Source organism: Lichenostomus cassidix, chromosome Z (genome assembly GCF_008360975.1).
Source record: "Lichenostomus cassidix isolate B80296 chromosome Z, HeHo_3.0, whole genome shotgun sequence".
Classification (NCBI taxonomy): domain Eukaryota; kingdom Metazoa; phylum Chordata; class Aves; order Passeriformes; family Meliphagidae; genus Lichenostomus; species Lichenostomus cassidix.
In genome coordinates, this window is record NC_139511.1 from 43,389,708 (window position 1) to 43,407,533 (window position 17,826).

Sequence of the window (17,826 nt, forward strand, 5' to 3'; positions counted from 1 at the left end):
CAAAAAGATCTCAACTCACTACTCACTTCACACCAAAAAAGTTCCAGCCATTACCTCATACAACTTTTCAACTTTTAATATACCATATCAGCAAAATCTTTTCTACTTAATTTCTTTCCTTAAGAACAACTACATATTTGCTGTTATAAATTCTGCCAAAATCATCCTTCACCTTTTCAAGTCTTTGCTTTTCTTCTGCCCACTTGTGTTGAGCATTATGAAATGTTTTCTCAGTCTCCGTCACTTTCTGCTGAAGGTTTTCATTGAGTACTATTGTTTACAAAAAAAGAGAAAGAAAAAAAATACCAGTAGCACTGCAAAACATATCCAGAAAAAGAAAAAAACAAACACACAACAATCTTCAGCTCTTCTGTGTATTTTCATATCAAGTGGAACACTGGTATATTAATACTTCCCGCACTGGAGAGCACCATCTTCACTACAAAGAAACTAGCAAATTACGTTTTCAAGATTTTTACAATTAAAACACTTTTCCTCCTGGAAAAAAATAAAAACTTGAAATAACTTTTTGTAGGTCCTTTCCAAATTGGCATATTCTGTGATTCTATGAAATGACATCTCTATAGAATGGAAGGCTAATTTTCAGATTTCTACATTTTGCCAGCTTACTTCCAAATGTCATTTTTGATACAGGTGTTACTCTGTATCAATTAAATTTGAGCTCAGTTTAAATGACAGTAAAGATAGCCACCTGCTCCATGAAAGAGACTGTAGATAAACCTAAGGCAGGTTGGGCTACCAACCAAGGACTTAGCTTTTCCAATGAAACTTAACTGCTCCTCAAGAAATTTTAATCTTCAGCCCACAAATGACCTGAGATGGGGAATATGGTATACACTCTTCTGTGCAAGTTTAAATGCCATGGAAACCTTCATAACCTGTACACAGCTTCACAGGAGAAAATATTTTGCAACATCTTTTCATTTTACTGAATAAAACTAGCTGCATTTCCAGTTAAATGATCACCACTTTCCAAAACACTTTTATTTCAAATTTATCCCAGTTTTCTGACGTTTCTTCCTAGTCAGAATAGAATGAAATAAAGAGAACATATTCAGATGACACAGAGAATCAGTGGACACAGCAATAGGAAAGGACTGTCAGATGGCAAAAAATCAACACTGAATGAGAGCAGCAGAAAAATATCTGGAGAAAACCCTGAAGGGTACAAGGCACAAATGAGGCATTGTGTCTGAGGAGCTATACTGGGGTCACATCAAAGGACCACATGAGGTGACAAAAGCTCCAAGCAACAAGGGAAAAGAAGCAGTAAATTACAAATTGTTAAAAAATTAAGCAGCAACAAAATGATAATTCAGGTTCTTTGGCACTTGTCACAGACACAAAAAGTTTGAGAAATTTCAGCCAATGAAATTTGTCATCAGTTGACAAGACTACTAGTTACTGACTATGGTATCAAAAGAAACTAACATACACACGCATTTAAGAAGACATCCCTTCTGTCTGCAAAAACTCTCCTACTCCCTTTTTTTCTCCAGTCCCCTCACCATGTTAGCCCAGTCCATTCAGGACGCTGACAGGCAGTCTGGGCACACTGTGCTATGGTTCCATCAACATCATCCCTCTTGAGTCCTGCCTCTCAGTACACATGACCCCTATATTGCCAAGGAAACAAGCATGCATGGAAAGAAAAGTGACTTTGCTCTAGATGAGAAACTAGCAGTTCAAATCTTCTGCTTGCATTCACAGTGAAATTTTCAATGGGAGAAAAAAATGCCTTCTTCCAGTTTGCAATCCATACGATTCATTACTTTTCATGTGTTTGCAATCCCTATCTGCAATCCAGATCCCAATCTGGATCACTCATGTGTTTTCACTCAAAGGAGTGAAAGTTCAGCTTTCCAAGTATCTTAAAAACATCTGTTACTTTAAGTGCTTGCAAGATTCAGACTCTGTTTCCATTCTTGGAAGGTTAAAATCTTCAAGGAATGCTCCAAACTCTTCATTGAATATCAACGGCTCATCAAACTCACGGATATATCTCCTGTACTAGATTAAATAGATATACTAGTTTAGGTAACTAAAAATGCACCTCACTTCCTTGTAAGAATAAGAAATGTCTCTATTTGAGGAGTGCTAAGGAAGTCTGAGTTTCTGAATACAAAAGCACTGGGGAAAAAAAGTCTTGGTAAAGACCTTCCCTTCCACATACTACTGTCACAACACACAATACTATGAAAAAAAGGAAGATTATGAGAAGAAAATTAACTAGGCATGAACAATGAAAAGCCTAAAACATTTGAAAAGGTGACAGAAAATAGCAGTATGAGGAGCACTTCTGCAAAAAAGCGGCTGGAAATAGTGCAAACAAATGAGCAGGAATTGATTTTTCCACTCTTTTTTCTTTTTTTTTTCCTACTGAAATGGAAAAGGAAGAACTCCTGGACATAGAGATAACCTGGATCTGGAGACAGCCAACATGATTATAATTCCATACACAGATAGCATTGAAGGAAGATGTAACAGAAGGTGATAGGCAAGAGGAGAAAAGGGTTGGAAGGTTTAGCCAATTAGTTTTAATTCCCACATGAGACAGTAAGAGTTTTGTGAACTCTTCTTATGAGTTTTCAAAAGCAGATGGTAAGAGATGGGAAACTGAGAGAGATTCAAGACAAACAGCAGTAACTAGAAAATTAAATTAAGTCCCTGCTTCCCACTTACCTTACTGATATGAAACAGACCTAGCCTTCATTCCACCTTTACTTCTTTGAAACCTACCTTGCAGTTCCGCAAGTTTGCTTTTTGCATCACTTAACTCTTCTTCTGCAGTACACATTTTCAGACGGGCGCCTTCTCTAGCAACTGCCAATTCATACTCCAGACCTTGTCGAACAGCCTCTCCTCTCTCAAATTCTGACCGTAATTTGATTATCTGGTTTTCATAGTTGGACACCTAGAAGATAAATTTCAGAAAACTGCCAAAAATATTCCCTTAAAAAAGTGCAGCAAGTTACAAAAATACACCTACAGCATATTTTTTAAAGATACTGAGAATCACATTCACAACTGCATCTTATTCCATCTGAATTTGAAACAGAGTCTTGCAATCACACATTTAAGCATAGTTGGATACTTCATTAGTTTTTGCAAACTGATCCTTTTCCTAGATGAATTTCATGTGCCTTAAACACACCCCTCTGTTTTTCCAAAAATATACTATCTTAAAAAATTAACCTTATAATACTGTCATCTTCCTGCACCTGAAAGGAAAAAGTGCGACAAGAGAAACCTTACATTACATAGACAATTTTCTGGTAACTTTCTGCATCATTGAGAAAAACAGTCACGTTGGGATACTAGACTATCAGACATCTAATAATTCACAAATATACACAAGCATAAAATTTAGTCCAATAATGCTCAGTAGTCAAACAGTTGCTATTAATGCTAACAACAAATTAAGAATAGAAAATGCTTCAAAGAGGGATCTGAAACAATATTTGCTGCCAAAAACTGGCTTCAGAAAATCAAGATTTTTCAACACAAGAAGGTGGAAAGTAAATATATATTCCTTCAGAACATCTACAAAGTAGCAACATTTTTGTTAATGAGAACTTCATGCATGGGAAATCACCCACATTACCACGGATTTTTTTGATGTTGTAGCAAACTAGTAATGAAATGAAGTGGCATTAAGAATATATTCAATCTTTTCTTTAGTTTGAGTATCAGCTTTCCCACAAACAAACACAGGAAAAGGTGGGCGCTGAATTGTAATCAGTTTCAGTATATGGCTGCTAGGCACACTTCCCATATTTTTTAGTGCAAATCTAGCAGTTGATAATCTGTTTTAAATTATGCTGCTGAAGAAGGGCTATTACTACCACAGGCAGAAATTCTGCTCTGAGCAGTCTGGCAGGAGCAGTTGATGTGGGTGCTCATTCATCTATATTTGACAAAATACAGCCAATAAATCAAGTTTGCTCTTCCATACTCATTTATCTGGGTATGTACCCAAATTAAGAGACGTCTACTTCTCCCACAATGACTTTCTCCTGTGCTTCAGTTAAGCTGCTACTTTCCCATTGGTTTATCAACTGTGGTATGGATCCCTGGAATAATCTCGATTCAAACAAACAAACAAACAAACAAACCATCCCTTACATTGAGCTGGGGGTGCACAAGATTCTTCTGCATTTTGCTGTTCTGAAGTGATCAAGTTACCTACCTCACCTTTAACTATTAATGACAGTAGAGGTGCTAACTACCTATGAACACATATGAGAGTGACACCTTCCTTGTTATTTTCCAGCAAGTGACTGCTTTTTTGATCCACCATGAGAGAGTATTATTTCAATGAAACAAGATTACATTTATTCCAAGAGCAAAATAAAGCAAACAAAAAAGAAGTCCTTACTTCTTGATTGTGTTGAATAGTTAGATCCAAATTTTGTTTTTTAGCTTCAAGAAGTTTCCATTTCAGATCTAAAACAGCATCCAATTCCGATTCATTGCTCTTCTGTAGTAACTCACATTCCGAATTATATAAGCTGCAAAATATTGATCTTTTAAAAAAAAATAAGCATTCCTTCTAAGTTTTAATGCTCCCTTATTGAAATTATCAGACTGTGGGTCCAAAGCTCTCTACATGCACTTACGTAAAATCATGTCATGCAGTTGTCATCATACTGTTGCTTATTGTGCAAACTATGAGAGATGTAGCAGAAGTAATTTAAAACAGATAGGCACTTTGGATTTCCCTAAATCAATTTAAGTATATTTTTATTTTTCATTATTTTTATTATTGATCCAGTGAACTTCCAGGATGGTAAAAACATCATTCTGATAACATACATTAAAATGACTAGCAAGTTTCTGTTTGTCTCTGCAGTAAGATCATTTTTAATGTGGATTACTGCCTCAAAAATGTCACTGCCCTAAAGCAAACACATACATGTGGAATAAACCCCACTCTTTCACATTTTGTTTTCAGAAATATATACATCTAAACTACAGACAAATAGCTGATCACAAAAAAAAACCCACAAACTAAAGGTCTAGTCCTCTAAAATACTCCATTATCTTGATTTCCACTACTTTTTCAGCCAAAAGAAAATCCACATGGCAGGTAGCAGGATTCATCTCTGAGCATCACAAGCAATATCAGTGTTCCCATGATTTGATATAAGTCTTTTTTAAATTATTAAAACTATGTAAGACTGGCTGTAATAATCAGTTGCTCCACACAAAAGTCCAATTTGTGAGGGCCACTTAAATATGAATTAAACTGTAAAAAGAAACATGATTAAATTAAACACAAAAATGGCATCATTTCATGCAGAGCTGAAAATACTAATATAGCTTACTTTAGTCTACATGAAGTCTTAAGTACTAATTACAGAAAGAACAGTATAATTAAATCCCAGTATACTGGGTTTTTCTAAACAAAATATTATCACTTTATTCCTAGATTTATGTACAGGCACCATTAACACTTTTCACAACTAAAACGTTTACCTTATGATGTATGTTTTCTCACATAAGCTGACTAGCACAAACGGCATCAATGAGGGGAGCAGTGCTCTAGATTAAATGTAGCTTTCAATGACATTAATAACAACTAATGATGAAATTTCAATTTTTAGCTGCAGCCTATAAATATTTTATACATTAATAAATTGCATCAAATCTTCATTTAAAAACAAGATGAACTTAATCTGTGTGATCAGAATAAGTGTATGTCATCAGTAATTGTTCCACAGAGTGCCATGTACTTAACATCTTTTATATTTTTAATAAATGTAGACAATAAAGATCATTAAAACCCACATGTACTGCAAGAAAACCACAGGCACATCATTAGCTTTCAGTATTCAAGAGACCCATATGCAGAGGAACCAACACATCTCAAAGGGCAAAAGATCAGCAATCAGGTAAGTAAAATCACATATCATTACTTTAAGCAACTCTTAGCTAATGCAGTAAGAAGATCTGGTGGTAAGTCACACAGGAAGTAAGAAGAATCTGAACAGTGAGAGCACTTGGAAACTGCACAAAAGGTTGTTTGTTGACATCATATAATAGGCTTGGTAGACCTTTATTTTCCCATGGCTGGGGAAAACAGAGATGAAAGAAAAGCAAGTTGACTTATTCAAAGACGATACAAGAAGCATATATCTCAACTAAAAACTGCCAAAGACCTGATGGCACCAAGGTTAGCAAAGCACAGGTTAGGCGATAAAAACAGGACCCAAACTGAAGCTAGGGATGACTAATGCAAAGAACAAAGGTTAAGAAAAGAGTAACTATTTTGACAGTTTGTGAGCAATGGGGAGGTCATTCTGCTTACTTAAGCCTGGTGATATTTAATACTTCCAGCAAGGAGAGCACATGAAATGAACCCAAGGTAACAACTACTTTTTGTAAAGTAATTTTTAAAAAGTACCTTCAAATCTCTGAAGTAGATTACCTTGATTTTTATGGCAATCAGCTTTAAATAAAGCTGTTCCTTTCAACTCTTCTAATAACTATCCAGCAAAAAGAAAAGTACACGGAAGATACCTGCACGATAAAACTTACTCAGAGAAAAATTAAACTATGTGATTAACTGGATAGGGGGAAAAATAAAACACCACAAACAAGTTACGTGACATCACAAGTAATAACAAACTAGGGATATTACAGAATTAAAAAATGTGCATAAGAGCATTAAGACAAAGAGCATAACCGTAAGAACTGGGGGAACAAAAAGCATTAAAAATAACTTTTTATGCACAGCTTCTAAACTTACATTGTTATTAGTAAAAACTTAAAAATATAAAGCAGAAAAGCCTATTTTTGTTCTTAGTGTAGAATCAAATCGCCAACTTAAAAAAACACCACCAACAAAATGAACAGAATATTATTATATTAATCACTTTATTTTTTTGTTTGTCTACTTAAACACTTTCAAGTACGGATAAGAGATTATTCTTAATTAACCACCTTATTTCTGTGATATTTTCTTTAATCATCACAGCATCACCAGCACATCCTGCACTTTATGAAAGCTTCATACTACCTGTTGTAGAAGATACTTGCTTCTATATTCATTTACAAGGAGAAGTGCTACAAGTATGACGTTCTTGGAAGCTTAAGTCACAAAATCACACAAAATTCCTGGAAAGTTTCAAATCATGTATGATTTGCAGTCTAAGAAGAATTCAGAGACTGCTTTGCATTTCCATTTTCACATATTAACAGTTCATTCATCATTGGTTTTGAACGAAAATGCATATTTTAACAACCAGAGCTTTTATCTAAGACACCATTTATGGTAGTACTTTAAGACTCTTCAAGAAAGCATACGAGCAGGTAAGATAGCTTTTGAGCTCTACTTCACAGATTGCTCAAAAATTCACATTCACTTCTCAAGTCAGATAATTATAGCCAACGAAGAACATTGCAGAGAAATAGTTTTCACTAGATTTTCTTGCATATTTGGCTCAAAATGCAGAATAATTTTGTATCAGAGTAACTTTCATTCATTTACTGTGTAGCAGTACAATTACGCCAAACTTCTGCAGTTGAAGTAGTCTGTAGCCTGACTTCCAAACCAAAGTTCCTATTCATGGAATTCTGCTATTTCTATACAACTGGTAGTCTTACAATCAGATTTTAATTAGTGACAATAGCTCTCACGGTTAACATAAACAGAATGAATTAAAGTTTACTTTAATCGAGCCAAAGATCAAACATGTATCAGGTTAAAAAGAGCCAAGTGCAAGACTTAGAGCCAACCTCTACCTCCACAGCTACTGCAGAAAACCCTTCTGCAACTCTACTTCATTGTTCCTAACCAGAGGCAGAAACTACCTCTGTCACGTCTCCTATGTCTGTGTGAGAATTCTTGCAAATCAGATGGCCAGTATGCACACCTGCAATAACGGAGGGACTGCTACCAAAAATTCAGTAAAACAAAAAAACTCCTTAACACCAGCATAGCATCAAGTAGCATTCTTTATTCAGCCAGATGTATGAGGCGATAGCTCCTCCTAAAGTCATGCACACTGAGTACAGGAAAGTTTCTGTTTATATCCTGTATTTTACATACATATTCATTGATTGTCCCAGAATAAACATACATATGATAATCACTTCCCCAAAATCGTTAATATATTCTCCCTCCCCTTTAGGCATGTGCTCTTCTGTCCTCTCTGGTCATCCCTAGCAGTCAAGGACCCCAGTGTTACAGCTGACACAGTCAAGCTGGCAGGGCACTGGGGCTGGTGAACTTCCAGTTCTCCTTACACAATGGGTATTGTACAGTTCCATAGGCCAGTGGTTTTAGGAGAACAAGCATTGTGTTAGCTCACCAGGTGTAGACAATTTATCATTTGGTAACACAACAACATCAGTGGACCAGGGAAAGGCTACAGATGACATTTATCTGGGCTTCTGTAAGGCCTCTGACATGGTCTCCCACAACATCCCTCTCTCCAAACTGGAGAGATGGATTTAATGAGTGGACTGTTCAGCGGATAAGAGAGTAGTTGGACACTAGCATCCAGAGGATAGTGGTTAATAGCTCAGAGTCCCAAAGGCCATCAGTGACAAGTGGTGCCTCTCAGGGTCCATATGGGGACTAGAGTTATTCAATATCTTCTTTAATGACATAGACAAAGGGATCGAGTGCTCTCTGAACAAGTTTGCAGATGACACCAAGCTGAGCGGTGCAGTTGACACACCTGAAGGACGGAATGCCACACACAGGGATCTGAACAAGCTTGAGAAGTGGGCCCATGAGACTCTCACGAGGCTTAACAAGACCAAGTGCAAGATGCTACACCTCAGTCAGGGCAACTCACAGTATCAATACAGGCTGGGGGATGAACAAACTGAGAGCAGCTGGACCCAGAAGGACTCATGGGTGCTGGTGCGTGAGAGGCTGGACACGACCCAGCAATGAGCACTCACAGCCCAGAAAGCCAAAGTTGTCCTGGGCTGCACCCAAAGCAGTGTGGGCAACAGGGCCAGGGAGGGGATTCTGCCCTTCTGATCTGCTCTGCTGAGACCCAGCCTGGAACACTGCATCCAGCTCTGGGGTCCCAGCACAGGAGGGACAGGAACCTGTTGGAGAGAGTCCAGAGGAGGGCCAAAAAGTTGACTGAAGGGATAGAGCACCTTTCCTACAAAGAAAAGTTAAGGGAATTGGGTTTGTGCAGCCTGCAAAAGAGAAGACTTCAGGGTGACCTAACTGCAGCCTCCCAGTACCTGAAGAGAGCCTACAAGATGGAGAGACTTCATACAAGAGCATGTAGTAACAGGACAAGGGAGAATGCCATGACAAGGAGAGTAGGTTTAGATTAGATATTAGAAAAATCCTTTACTGTGAGGGTGGTGAGATACTGGAACAGGTTGCCCAGGGAAGCTGTGGATGCCCCATTCCTGCCACTTGGCTCAAGGCCAAGTTGAATGGGGCTCTGAGCAATCTGGTCCAATGAAAGGTGTGTGTTTCTGTCCAGCGCAGGGGTTTGGAATTCAATGATCTTTGAGATGTGTTCCAACCCAGGCCATTCCATAATTCTATGATCTTATAACTGCATTGACATAGCATATCTTGCATATATCACACCGCATCTGGTTCTTCTTCAGTCTGAATTATGTAATTTCAGGGATCTAGAAAATAAACCACGAAAACAGGAACTTCAATATACACAAATGGAGCTCACCTTCTAGCTTCTGTGACGGAGTAGTTGACTGGAGAGGATGAACTCATGACGGCCAATAGGCAGCTTTTTAAGCCTATAAACTCTGCAGAATTAATAGTTGACAGTAGGTTTACTTAACAAGTTTCCAAGATGATTCTTCCATATCATAAAAACACTTAAATCTGTAACAGAGACATGCTTTAGTTTATTTGGCAACATAATGAAAGAATTTGTTAATACTCACGAGCAGTTAGAAAACAGTTTTAATACTATGTCATGTGAACAATTACCAAGTATAATTTCACAGTTTTAGTCAACTATAAGAATTGTACTTCTAGTCTCTATGCTGAAATATTGTGTATTAATTTATACATTTACAGTAACACAGCAGAATATCCTCTGCCAAGGTCTTCAGAATATCACCAAAAAATACTTTGTTTGCATACATTGATCCTGTATCTCCTAAGAATATTACAAACTCCATTTCTCTTCAAAATAATTCTATCAAAGACAAATGAATATACCATGATTGCATGTACTAGGTTTGCTGTCTGATAACAGCCTGTAACGCAGCAAGTTTTCCAAGTGTTTCACAAACCTGGAATTTTCTGTTTGAACATAATTTTGTTGTACTAGATATACCAGCAATATTTAGGACTATACACGAGCAGTACAAAATTGACATATAACTCCACTCACCTTTAGAAAAAAAATCACTAATTGAGTGCTACAATAAAAAATAAATCAATACAGAGGACACATTTAATACACAGACCTTAAAAAATTTCCATTGTTTACTTCAAGTTGAATGGCAAACTCATTAATGACCCCTTTTCATTCATTAAAGCAAGGTAATATGAAGCATAAGCTGTATTCAACAGTCAATATTAATGAGCCATAAAGGTTTGTTTTTGAACATGACAGCAGATGGACATCCATATTAAAATCCAAAACAAGAAGCTAGCCTGGACTCCATCTTTACCATCCCTGGCTTGCAGTCACACGTTCACCAAACCATAGAATATGCTCAGTTGGAAGGGTCCCATTAGAATCACCGAGTCCAGCTCCTGGCCCTGCACAGAACAGCCCAAGAGTCACACCATGTGACTGACAGCATTGTCCAAATGCTCCTTGAGCTCTGTCAGGCTGGTGCTGTGACCACTTCCCCGGGAAGCCTGTTCCAGTGTCCAACCACCTTCTGGGTAAAGAATCTTTTCTGGATGTCAAACCTAAATCTTCCCTGACACAATTTCATGCTATTCCCTCAAGCTCTATCACTGGCCTCCAGAGATAAAGGATCAGTGTCTTTGCCTTGTGAGGAAGTTGCAGACCACCATAAGATCTCCCTTCAGAGATCTCTCTGCAGGCTGAACAGATCAAGCGACCTCAGACATTCCACATAAGGCTTTCACCTTCAGATCTTTCACCAACTTTGTGGCCCTCCTTTAAATGATCTCTAATACTTTAATGTCTCTTTTATATTGTGCTGCCCAACAGCAGCACTTGGCATGATGTATTAATATAACCTGAGTTTATTCCTTACAGTCACTAGTAATCTGCACTAAACATACGGAGAAGGAAAAAAAAGCATTTATGTTTCAATCTATAATTTTAACAGAAAATGCAGCAAAAATAAACTTATTTGTAAAAATTCTGAGTTTGTGGTTTCTGAGTTTCTGGTTAGGGTTTTTTGGTTGGTTGGTTGGTTGGTTTTTGCAGAAAGGCAGCATATTCATAAAGAATAGCTAGATGTATGCTTTGTGATTTTTAACACCCACCCATCAGAATTCACTTTGGTACAGGTCCTCATAAGACTCAAAACACATAATTACCATGAAACAGTCATTCACACTCCTAAAGAATGGAACACAGCTTTCTTTCCATCTCAAATGAGATAACAGTTCAAAACCTCATTCTTAACATATAGACTGTGGTATAATTCCTAGGCACATGTCAAGTTCCATTAAATTATTATGACTTGCACACTGAAAACTGTAACTTTACATGTGCGATGAAAATCTTGACATGGTACTTGTAGTACTGTACCCAACAAAAATTCATTGCTTGGATAAAAAAAAACTAGGTATCACGGTATGGGAAACTATACCTCTATCAACTGTCAAATTTTCACATTAAGATGTGGCTCTTAACACTAAGAAACTAGTTTTTCATACCACCCTTTTCTTAATATTTATTGCCAAAAATATATATTGGGCTTTATACCAAAATCCGGTTGTGAACAGTAGAAAAAGAAGGGGAAAAAAATTGTGCAATTAAAACTTTCTCAGAAATTTCTTTTTTCACCTCCAGATAAAGAACTGTCACTATCCAACAAATAGCAGCTGCAGAGGAAAATGAATCAGTCTCAAAACATAAGCAAAATCTCCTCTCATACCACCTTGAAGTTTTAAAATCTTCAGAAATTACTTTTAAGTCTTTTAATTACTTTTAATGGTGGGGGAAGGGGGGAGTATCTAAAGACTGCTTTCTGGGCATGCTAATGATTTTGAATACGCAACATTTCTCTGCTAAAATACACATCCATAGTTTACCAGCACACAAAGGGACACACTCCAAAAGCATGCTATTTCAATTAGGAAAATTCAAGCGGCATGGAGTGGATTTTAAGAGTCCCACAATTAAACAAAACAGTTAAGAAGTTTTTGCTTGAGGACACAATACATTCGATGGATGCTACCTACAAAACTTGTGTCTTATTCTCCTCACGAACTTCTAAATATGCTTAGCCAACTTTATCAAGGCCATTGATTTAGACGGGGTATGGGGAATAAATTCTTTATTGTGAGGGTGGAGAGGCACTGGAGCAGGCTGCCCTGCGAAGCTGTGAATGCCCCATTTCTGGCAGTGTTCGAGACCAGGCTGGATGGAGCTCTGAGCAACCCGGTTTGGTGGGAGGTGTCCCTGCCCAGGGCAAGGAAATGGAACTGGAGGATCCCTAAGGTCCTTTCCCGCAAATAAACCTATCCAAGATGTACTAATTTAAAACACACAAAGCCAGGCGGAACTACCGTATCTGCGCTGCAACCTGTAAAAGCTCGCCGGCAGTTGTTTCGGCTGAACGAACCACCAGGTTTTCACTAACGCAGACTAAAAAAAAAACTCAAGCAAGCTAGAGACCAAAGCAGCAGCAGCATCCCTTCGCTCCGCTGGCGCCGGAGCGGCGCTGGCTGCGCGCACGCCGCGCCGGCGGCTCTGGCGCTTTACCTGGCAGGCAGGGCTGAGGGAACAGAGTCAGCACCGAGCTCCAGCAGCGGCACCCCGAGCCCGCTCGGGGCACTCGGGCGAGCGCGGCCGCCGCGGAGCGACCGGAAGCGCCGCGCGGTTTCCAGGTCCCGCCGGGAAGGACGCGGCGGCGCGCGGGCGCCTTCCCAACGGGCACTTCCGGCAGCGGCGGCGCGTCATGGCGGGCGGGGCGGGGCGGCGCGGCGGGCCTGACGCGGCTGAGGGACTGCGGGCTGCAGAAACAGCAGCGCGTGGGGAATTCGACTGACCCGCGACGGAGAGCCAGGCTGAGGGGCGGATGGCCTCTCATTCGGGGCAGCACATTCTGCACTCGGGTTATCGAGAGAACTAAACAGATAAATTGTTTTGAGAAATGACGGGACAAAAATCACAGCAGGGTGGATGAGGGAGAGTGGTAATAAGGTTATCATCATCCTGCTGTTCGCCTCACTGCACAAAGGGAAAGGTTCTTGGAAGCATCTCAACTAAGAGATTTCAAGACCCAGATGTAAATATATGTGGTGTCAAACAAAAAGCATGAGTGTATAATATCCACCCTGCAATATCCTAGAAAAGTGGACAATAACGGTGACATGTCAGTGATATAGCCTTCTAGGTACAAACTGAAGTTTTAATTTAAAAAAAAGCAGCTCTGTAATATTTTCATTATCTGAGACAAAGGCTCAAAATTTAATTTCTAGTTTCTGACTTGATCTGTATAATTGGCCTTTATTTATGGTTTTTCTACTTCTCCATCATGCAGTTATTCTAAATGTCTTGTGCCAAATGAAGTAAGTTCTTTGCCCAGGTTCACAAAAATAGATTTCATTATGTTGCAGTTCTTTTAATAATAGCATGTTTGGGAGTTTTTTGGTAAAAAATACAGAGTGAAGAGGACGTCCTCTCTGCTGTTGTCTGATAAGTAGTCAAAATTAATATGATGAAAAATGGCCTTAGATAATGAAAAAATATAAATTATATGATAATATGAAAGAGTTAACATTGTGTTGGAATGACCTGATAGGTTTTGGCCATATAATAAGTTGAAAGATGCTGAGCCAATAATAACTTATCTGACCAGAATGTCCTACACACTGTTTATTATGTTGATTCACAAAACTGCTTTAGACATGCTACGGTTGCTGCATGCATGTAGTTAAGCAAACACCTTTCCTTCCTCCCATACTGAAAAATACATTTCATATACAGAACCATATATTATTTAGCTTGGAAAAAACCTCTAAGATCATCGAGTCCCACCATTAACCTAGCACTGCCAAGGCCACTGCTAAACCATGTCTCTAAGTGCTGCATCTATATTTCTTTTAAATACCTCCAGGGATGGGGACTTCTGCCCCAAGTGATCATTCATTTGTAAATAGGAAGAAAGTTTTTGATCTAATAAATTGATGATTTTTAGTTTTTTTATTAGAAAGTTTATGTCAGGGATATGAACTTGGCCACCTCCAAGAAAATCAACTGAATTTGACTGGTTTAAGCCACCAGAAAACTGCAGTTTGTTCTTGCTTAACACAGATGGTGTGAAGTTTTACAGTTAACATTTACAAAGCAACGTTTTGCATTTAAGGAGGAGATAGCCTAGAACAAATCACAGCTTGCTCTGTGGCAACTGCAGTGGCTGTTTTGGGCTTGACTTGATTTGCAGTATCAAAACTGAAAGAAGATGATTCTTTACACAGGGACTTACCTTTAATGTGCAAGTAGCATGGAGAGCAGCTGGCAGAAAACTGACCTGTAAAGCTTGTGCACCAGGCCACACACCAAGGATGACAACTTGAGCACAAAATGGCTAGGTCTTCCCCTGTGAAACAATTTAAGGAGCAAATTTTTGTGCTACTACTCCTACAGCTTCGTACTGGTTTGCACTTTGTATGGCACACACATACTATACAATGACTTGCAGACAGTGCTGTGTGGGACCATCACATAGGACTAAAGCCACAGAGAGCTAACAGCCAAGCTGAGAGGTGCAGAAGAACTAGAATTAGATACAACAGGATGGGCAGGCCATAAGAAAGAAGGTAGTGAGTTTGTATCTCGTTTTGAGGTCTTCTCTTTGAAGAAAGGTGTTTGTAGAGAGGCTGAAGGTGGATGATGGACTTAGCGAGGAAATCAGCTGACACAAACAGGACAGGAGGGCAGAGTGGCTTCAAATGCTATGTGAGGAGGTAGCTTAGCACAGATTGGTAAACAAGCCAGGAGAGAATAGATATGGAAAGGACAAGGGGAGTAACACAGTCTGAATTAGTTGCAATCATGGTTAAGAAACAAAACCAACCAACCAAACCAAAGAAAACCTCCACCGAACCCAGGAGTTCATGACGACTAAGTGGCAGGTAAGGACTTCATAAAACCTTGGGTTGTTGGATGCTGGGGGAAGTCAAGACATGAAGAGAAGTGGCTGCGGAGTACCCGGACAACACGAGCAGCTTTGGGACCAGCAGCAGCACGGAATGAGAAGCCCGGGAAGGGAACGGCTCTCTATAAGACCTCGTGGAGCGTGAGACACACAAAAGGACCCGCGGGGACAGTCGCACTCGCCCGCTTTGCGAAGGACGACGGTGATCATTAACCACTCCAGCCTGTGGCTGAGCAGGGCCCATTCGCCCTGGCTGGCTGACTACCTTGCCTGGGCTCGGCTCCCGCCGCCGCAGCCACTGCCGAGGGCGGTCCCACGGCCGCGCCGCTGCAGCACCTCCTCCTCCGGCGCCTCTTTTCTTCCTCCTCGTCCTCCTCCGCTCCCCCCCACGGGGCCGCGGCCGTCCCGCCCCCACCGGAGGAGGAACGAACCACTTCTACGACCGAGGGGAGAGGAGGAGAAAGAGAGTTTCCCCATTCCTTTCTCAATCCCTGCCTCGGGGGCTGCGGGCTGTTTCCTCTTGTGGCTGCCCGCGTTCCCTCAGGCGTGGAGGCGGGAGTCGAGCCGCTTGTTCTACGGCGGGGCGCGCGCCGTGTCGTCTCCGGCACTCCGGAGCTCCCCCACCGCCCCCGTGCGGCGTGCCGGGTGGTACCGGCCCGCTGGCGGGAGGAGGCGGTGCGGCCGTATTTCCCGCGGCGGGCGGCGGGCCGGGCGCCAGCGCGGTTGGTATCGGGGAGCTGCAGCGCCGCTGGTGAAGCGGCGGGCGGGCTGGGGAGAGAGAGGGATGGGGCAAAGGGGGGGTAGAGAGAGAGAAAGAAAAAGGGATGGAGAGATGGATGGAGCACAGGAGGGCGGGCGGAGTTTCTTTTTCGCGCGCCCCCTCCCTCCCCCCACCTTTCCCCCCCCGCAGCGCTCTCGCGCCATCGTGCCCGTGTGCGTGAGGGGGCGAGTGCCCGGTCGGGGACCGGGGAGGTTGGGACAAAGCGGTGGGCGGCTCTCCCGGCCCGGGGCGGCCTGGCCCTGCCGGCGGGCGGGGGCTGAGGCTGCGGAGTACCCCGGGGGTCTCTTTGCGGGGGTGAGGGGCGGGCACGGCGCAGCGCGCCCCAGCCGACGGCAGCCCGCCCTTGCTGACGTGCCCTCTTGTGTTGCCCTTGTCTCCGTTCTCCCGTCCCGGTGTGTTTATCTAGGCAGCAAGCGGCACCTTGGGCGGCTGGCAGTGTATCGGCTGTTGCTGGAGGCGCAGAGCTCTTCCTTCCGTCGGCGCGGCTTGCCTGGCGGCAACAGGGCGTCACGTCGGTGAGAAAACATGAGCCGAGATTTCAAACCTGGAGACTTGATCTTCGCCAAGATGAAAGGTTACCCCCATTGGCCGGCCAGGGTAAGGCTCCTTCTCCTCCCCCTGCTTGGTTTTCTGCGGGATGCGCTCACACACCTGTGCTGGGCAGCACATTGAGCCTCGCCTTCTGTGAGCGCGGCTGTTCTCTAGGGGATAGAGGTCGCTTTGCAGTCACATCGCACCTCCGTAACAAGTGCAACTGCTAACAAGTAGCCCTCTCAAGTAGTCACTAGTTGACCTTATCTGTGTAGCACGGCTTTACTGAAAGAAGACTGCTGTATGGCAGCGTGATGCCGGAGCTGTGCTGGCCCCTAGCTGTACAAGTACCCAAACAATTGCTCTTTTTTGGCAAAAGAAAAACGCGAAGTCTTGGTGGGGTTACTCCTACGTGGCTGTGTCCACCGTGCTTCCTGTTAAATAGGCTAAGTGTAGGTGGTAACTTGTCCAGTCCTTTTTTGTATTATCTGTGCTCCCATGGAAGAGGCATGCCGAGTTCTGGGATTGCTGTAGGTCATGTTTTGGATATGGGAATGGAGGTATTTAGCTAAGATACTTACTGGCTTAGGAATTGGCGTTCTTTTAAAGTTTGTTACCGTTTTGGTAGTGCTTCATACTGGGGCTTCCACAGGTTATAAGGTCAGCATAAGGGTAGGAAGTCCTGCTGTTGCTTTTGCTTGAGGACATGCAGTATGTGGATGAAATTGAATTGTGCCTTTTACCTGTAACACATAATAATCTCTTGTTTTGAAAAAAGTCGTCATGTGAAAACTAAAGTCGTCATTGCTGTAAACTAAAAGTGTTGTTATTTTGTGTTGTTCTGCAATATTTTTAAACATACTGTTAAAAAGATATCACAATGCCTGCTTTACTCTGTAACCTTTTTTATCCCCATTTTAATGCTTAATTTTTACATATTTCCCCCTAAACTGTTCTTGACTGTTACTTGATTAGAATTACAATAATTTGTGTTTTCCTTAGGTGGATGAAGTTCCTGATGGAGCAGTAAAACCTCCTATGAATAAAATGCCAATTTTCTTTTTTGGCACCCATGAGACGTAAGTCCTTTATATTTCAGGGTCACATTTTCTTCATTCTGAAATGTTGTGACAAAAAGTTCTCTTCTGTGAACGCAGTGTATTCCAAACTTGTATTTATTAGTGCCTCTTCATAAATTGATCTCTAATATTCACCAAAGC

At 41.2% G+C, this 17,826-nt stretch overlaps 2 protein-coding genes across 5 annotated transcripts in view; one reads left to right on the plus strand and one right to left on the minus strand.

Annotated features, from left to right (window-relative positions):
• The window catches only part of CCDC171 (coiled-coil domain containing 171), a 160,889-nt gene extending 146,029 nt beyond the window's left edge, over positions 1-14,860 (minus strand). The window contains exons 1-5 of the mRNA XM_085042372.1: positions 14,623-14,860; positions 9,693-9,853; positions 4,400-4,532; positions 2,761-2,935; positions 173-270 (exon numbers count right to left, since the gene is read on the minus strand). Coding sequence (XP_084898498.1) covers positions 173-270; positions 2,761-2,935; positions 4,400-4,532; positions 9,693-9,739 — 453 coding nt within the window. The 5' untranslated portion in view covers positions 9,740-9,853; positions 14,623-14,860. The remainder of the gene's footprint in view (positions 1-172; positions 271-2,760; positions 2,936-4,399; positions 4,533-9,692; positions 9,854-14,622) is intronic.
• A 1,069-nt stretch (positions 14,861-15,929) lies between these two features.
• The window catches only part of PSIP1 (PC4 and SRSF1 interacting protein 1), a 36,690-nt gene continuing 34,793 nt past the window's right edge, over positions 15,930-17,826 (plus strand). For 2 of the 4 annotated variants that reach the window (XM_085042365.1, XM_085042369.1), the window contains exons 1-2: positions 16,099-16,672; positions 17,609-17,685. In XM_085042365.1, coding sequence (XP_084898491.1) covers positions 16,601-16,672; positions 17,609-17,685 — 149 coding nt within the window. In that variant the 5' untranslated portion in view covers positions 16,099-16,600. The other 2 variants (XM_085042366.1, XM_085042368.1) reach the window with 2 other exon arrangements.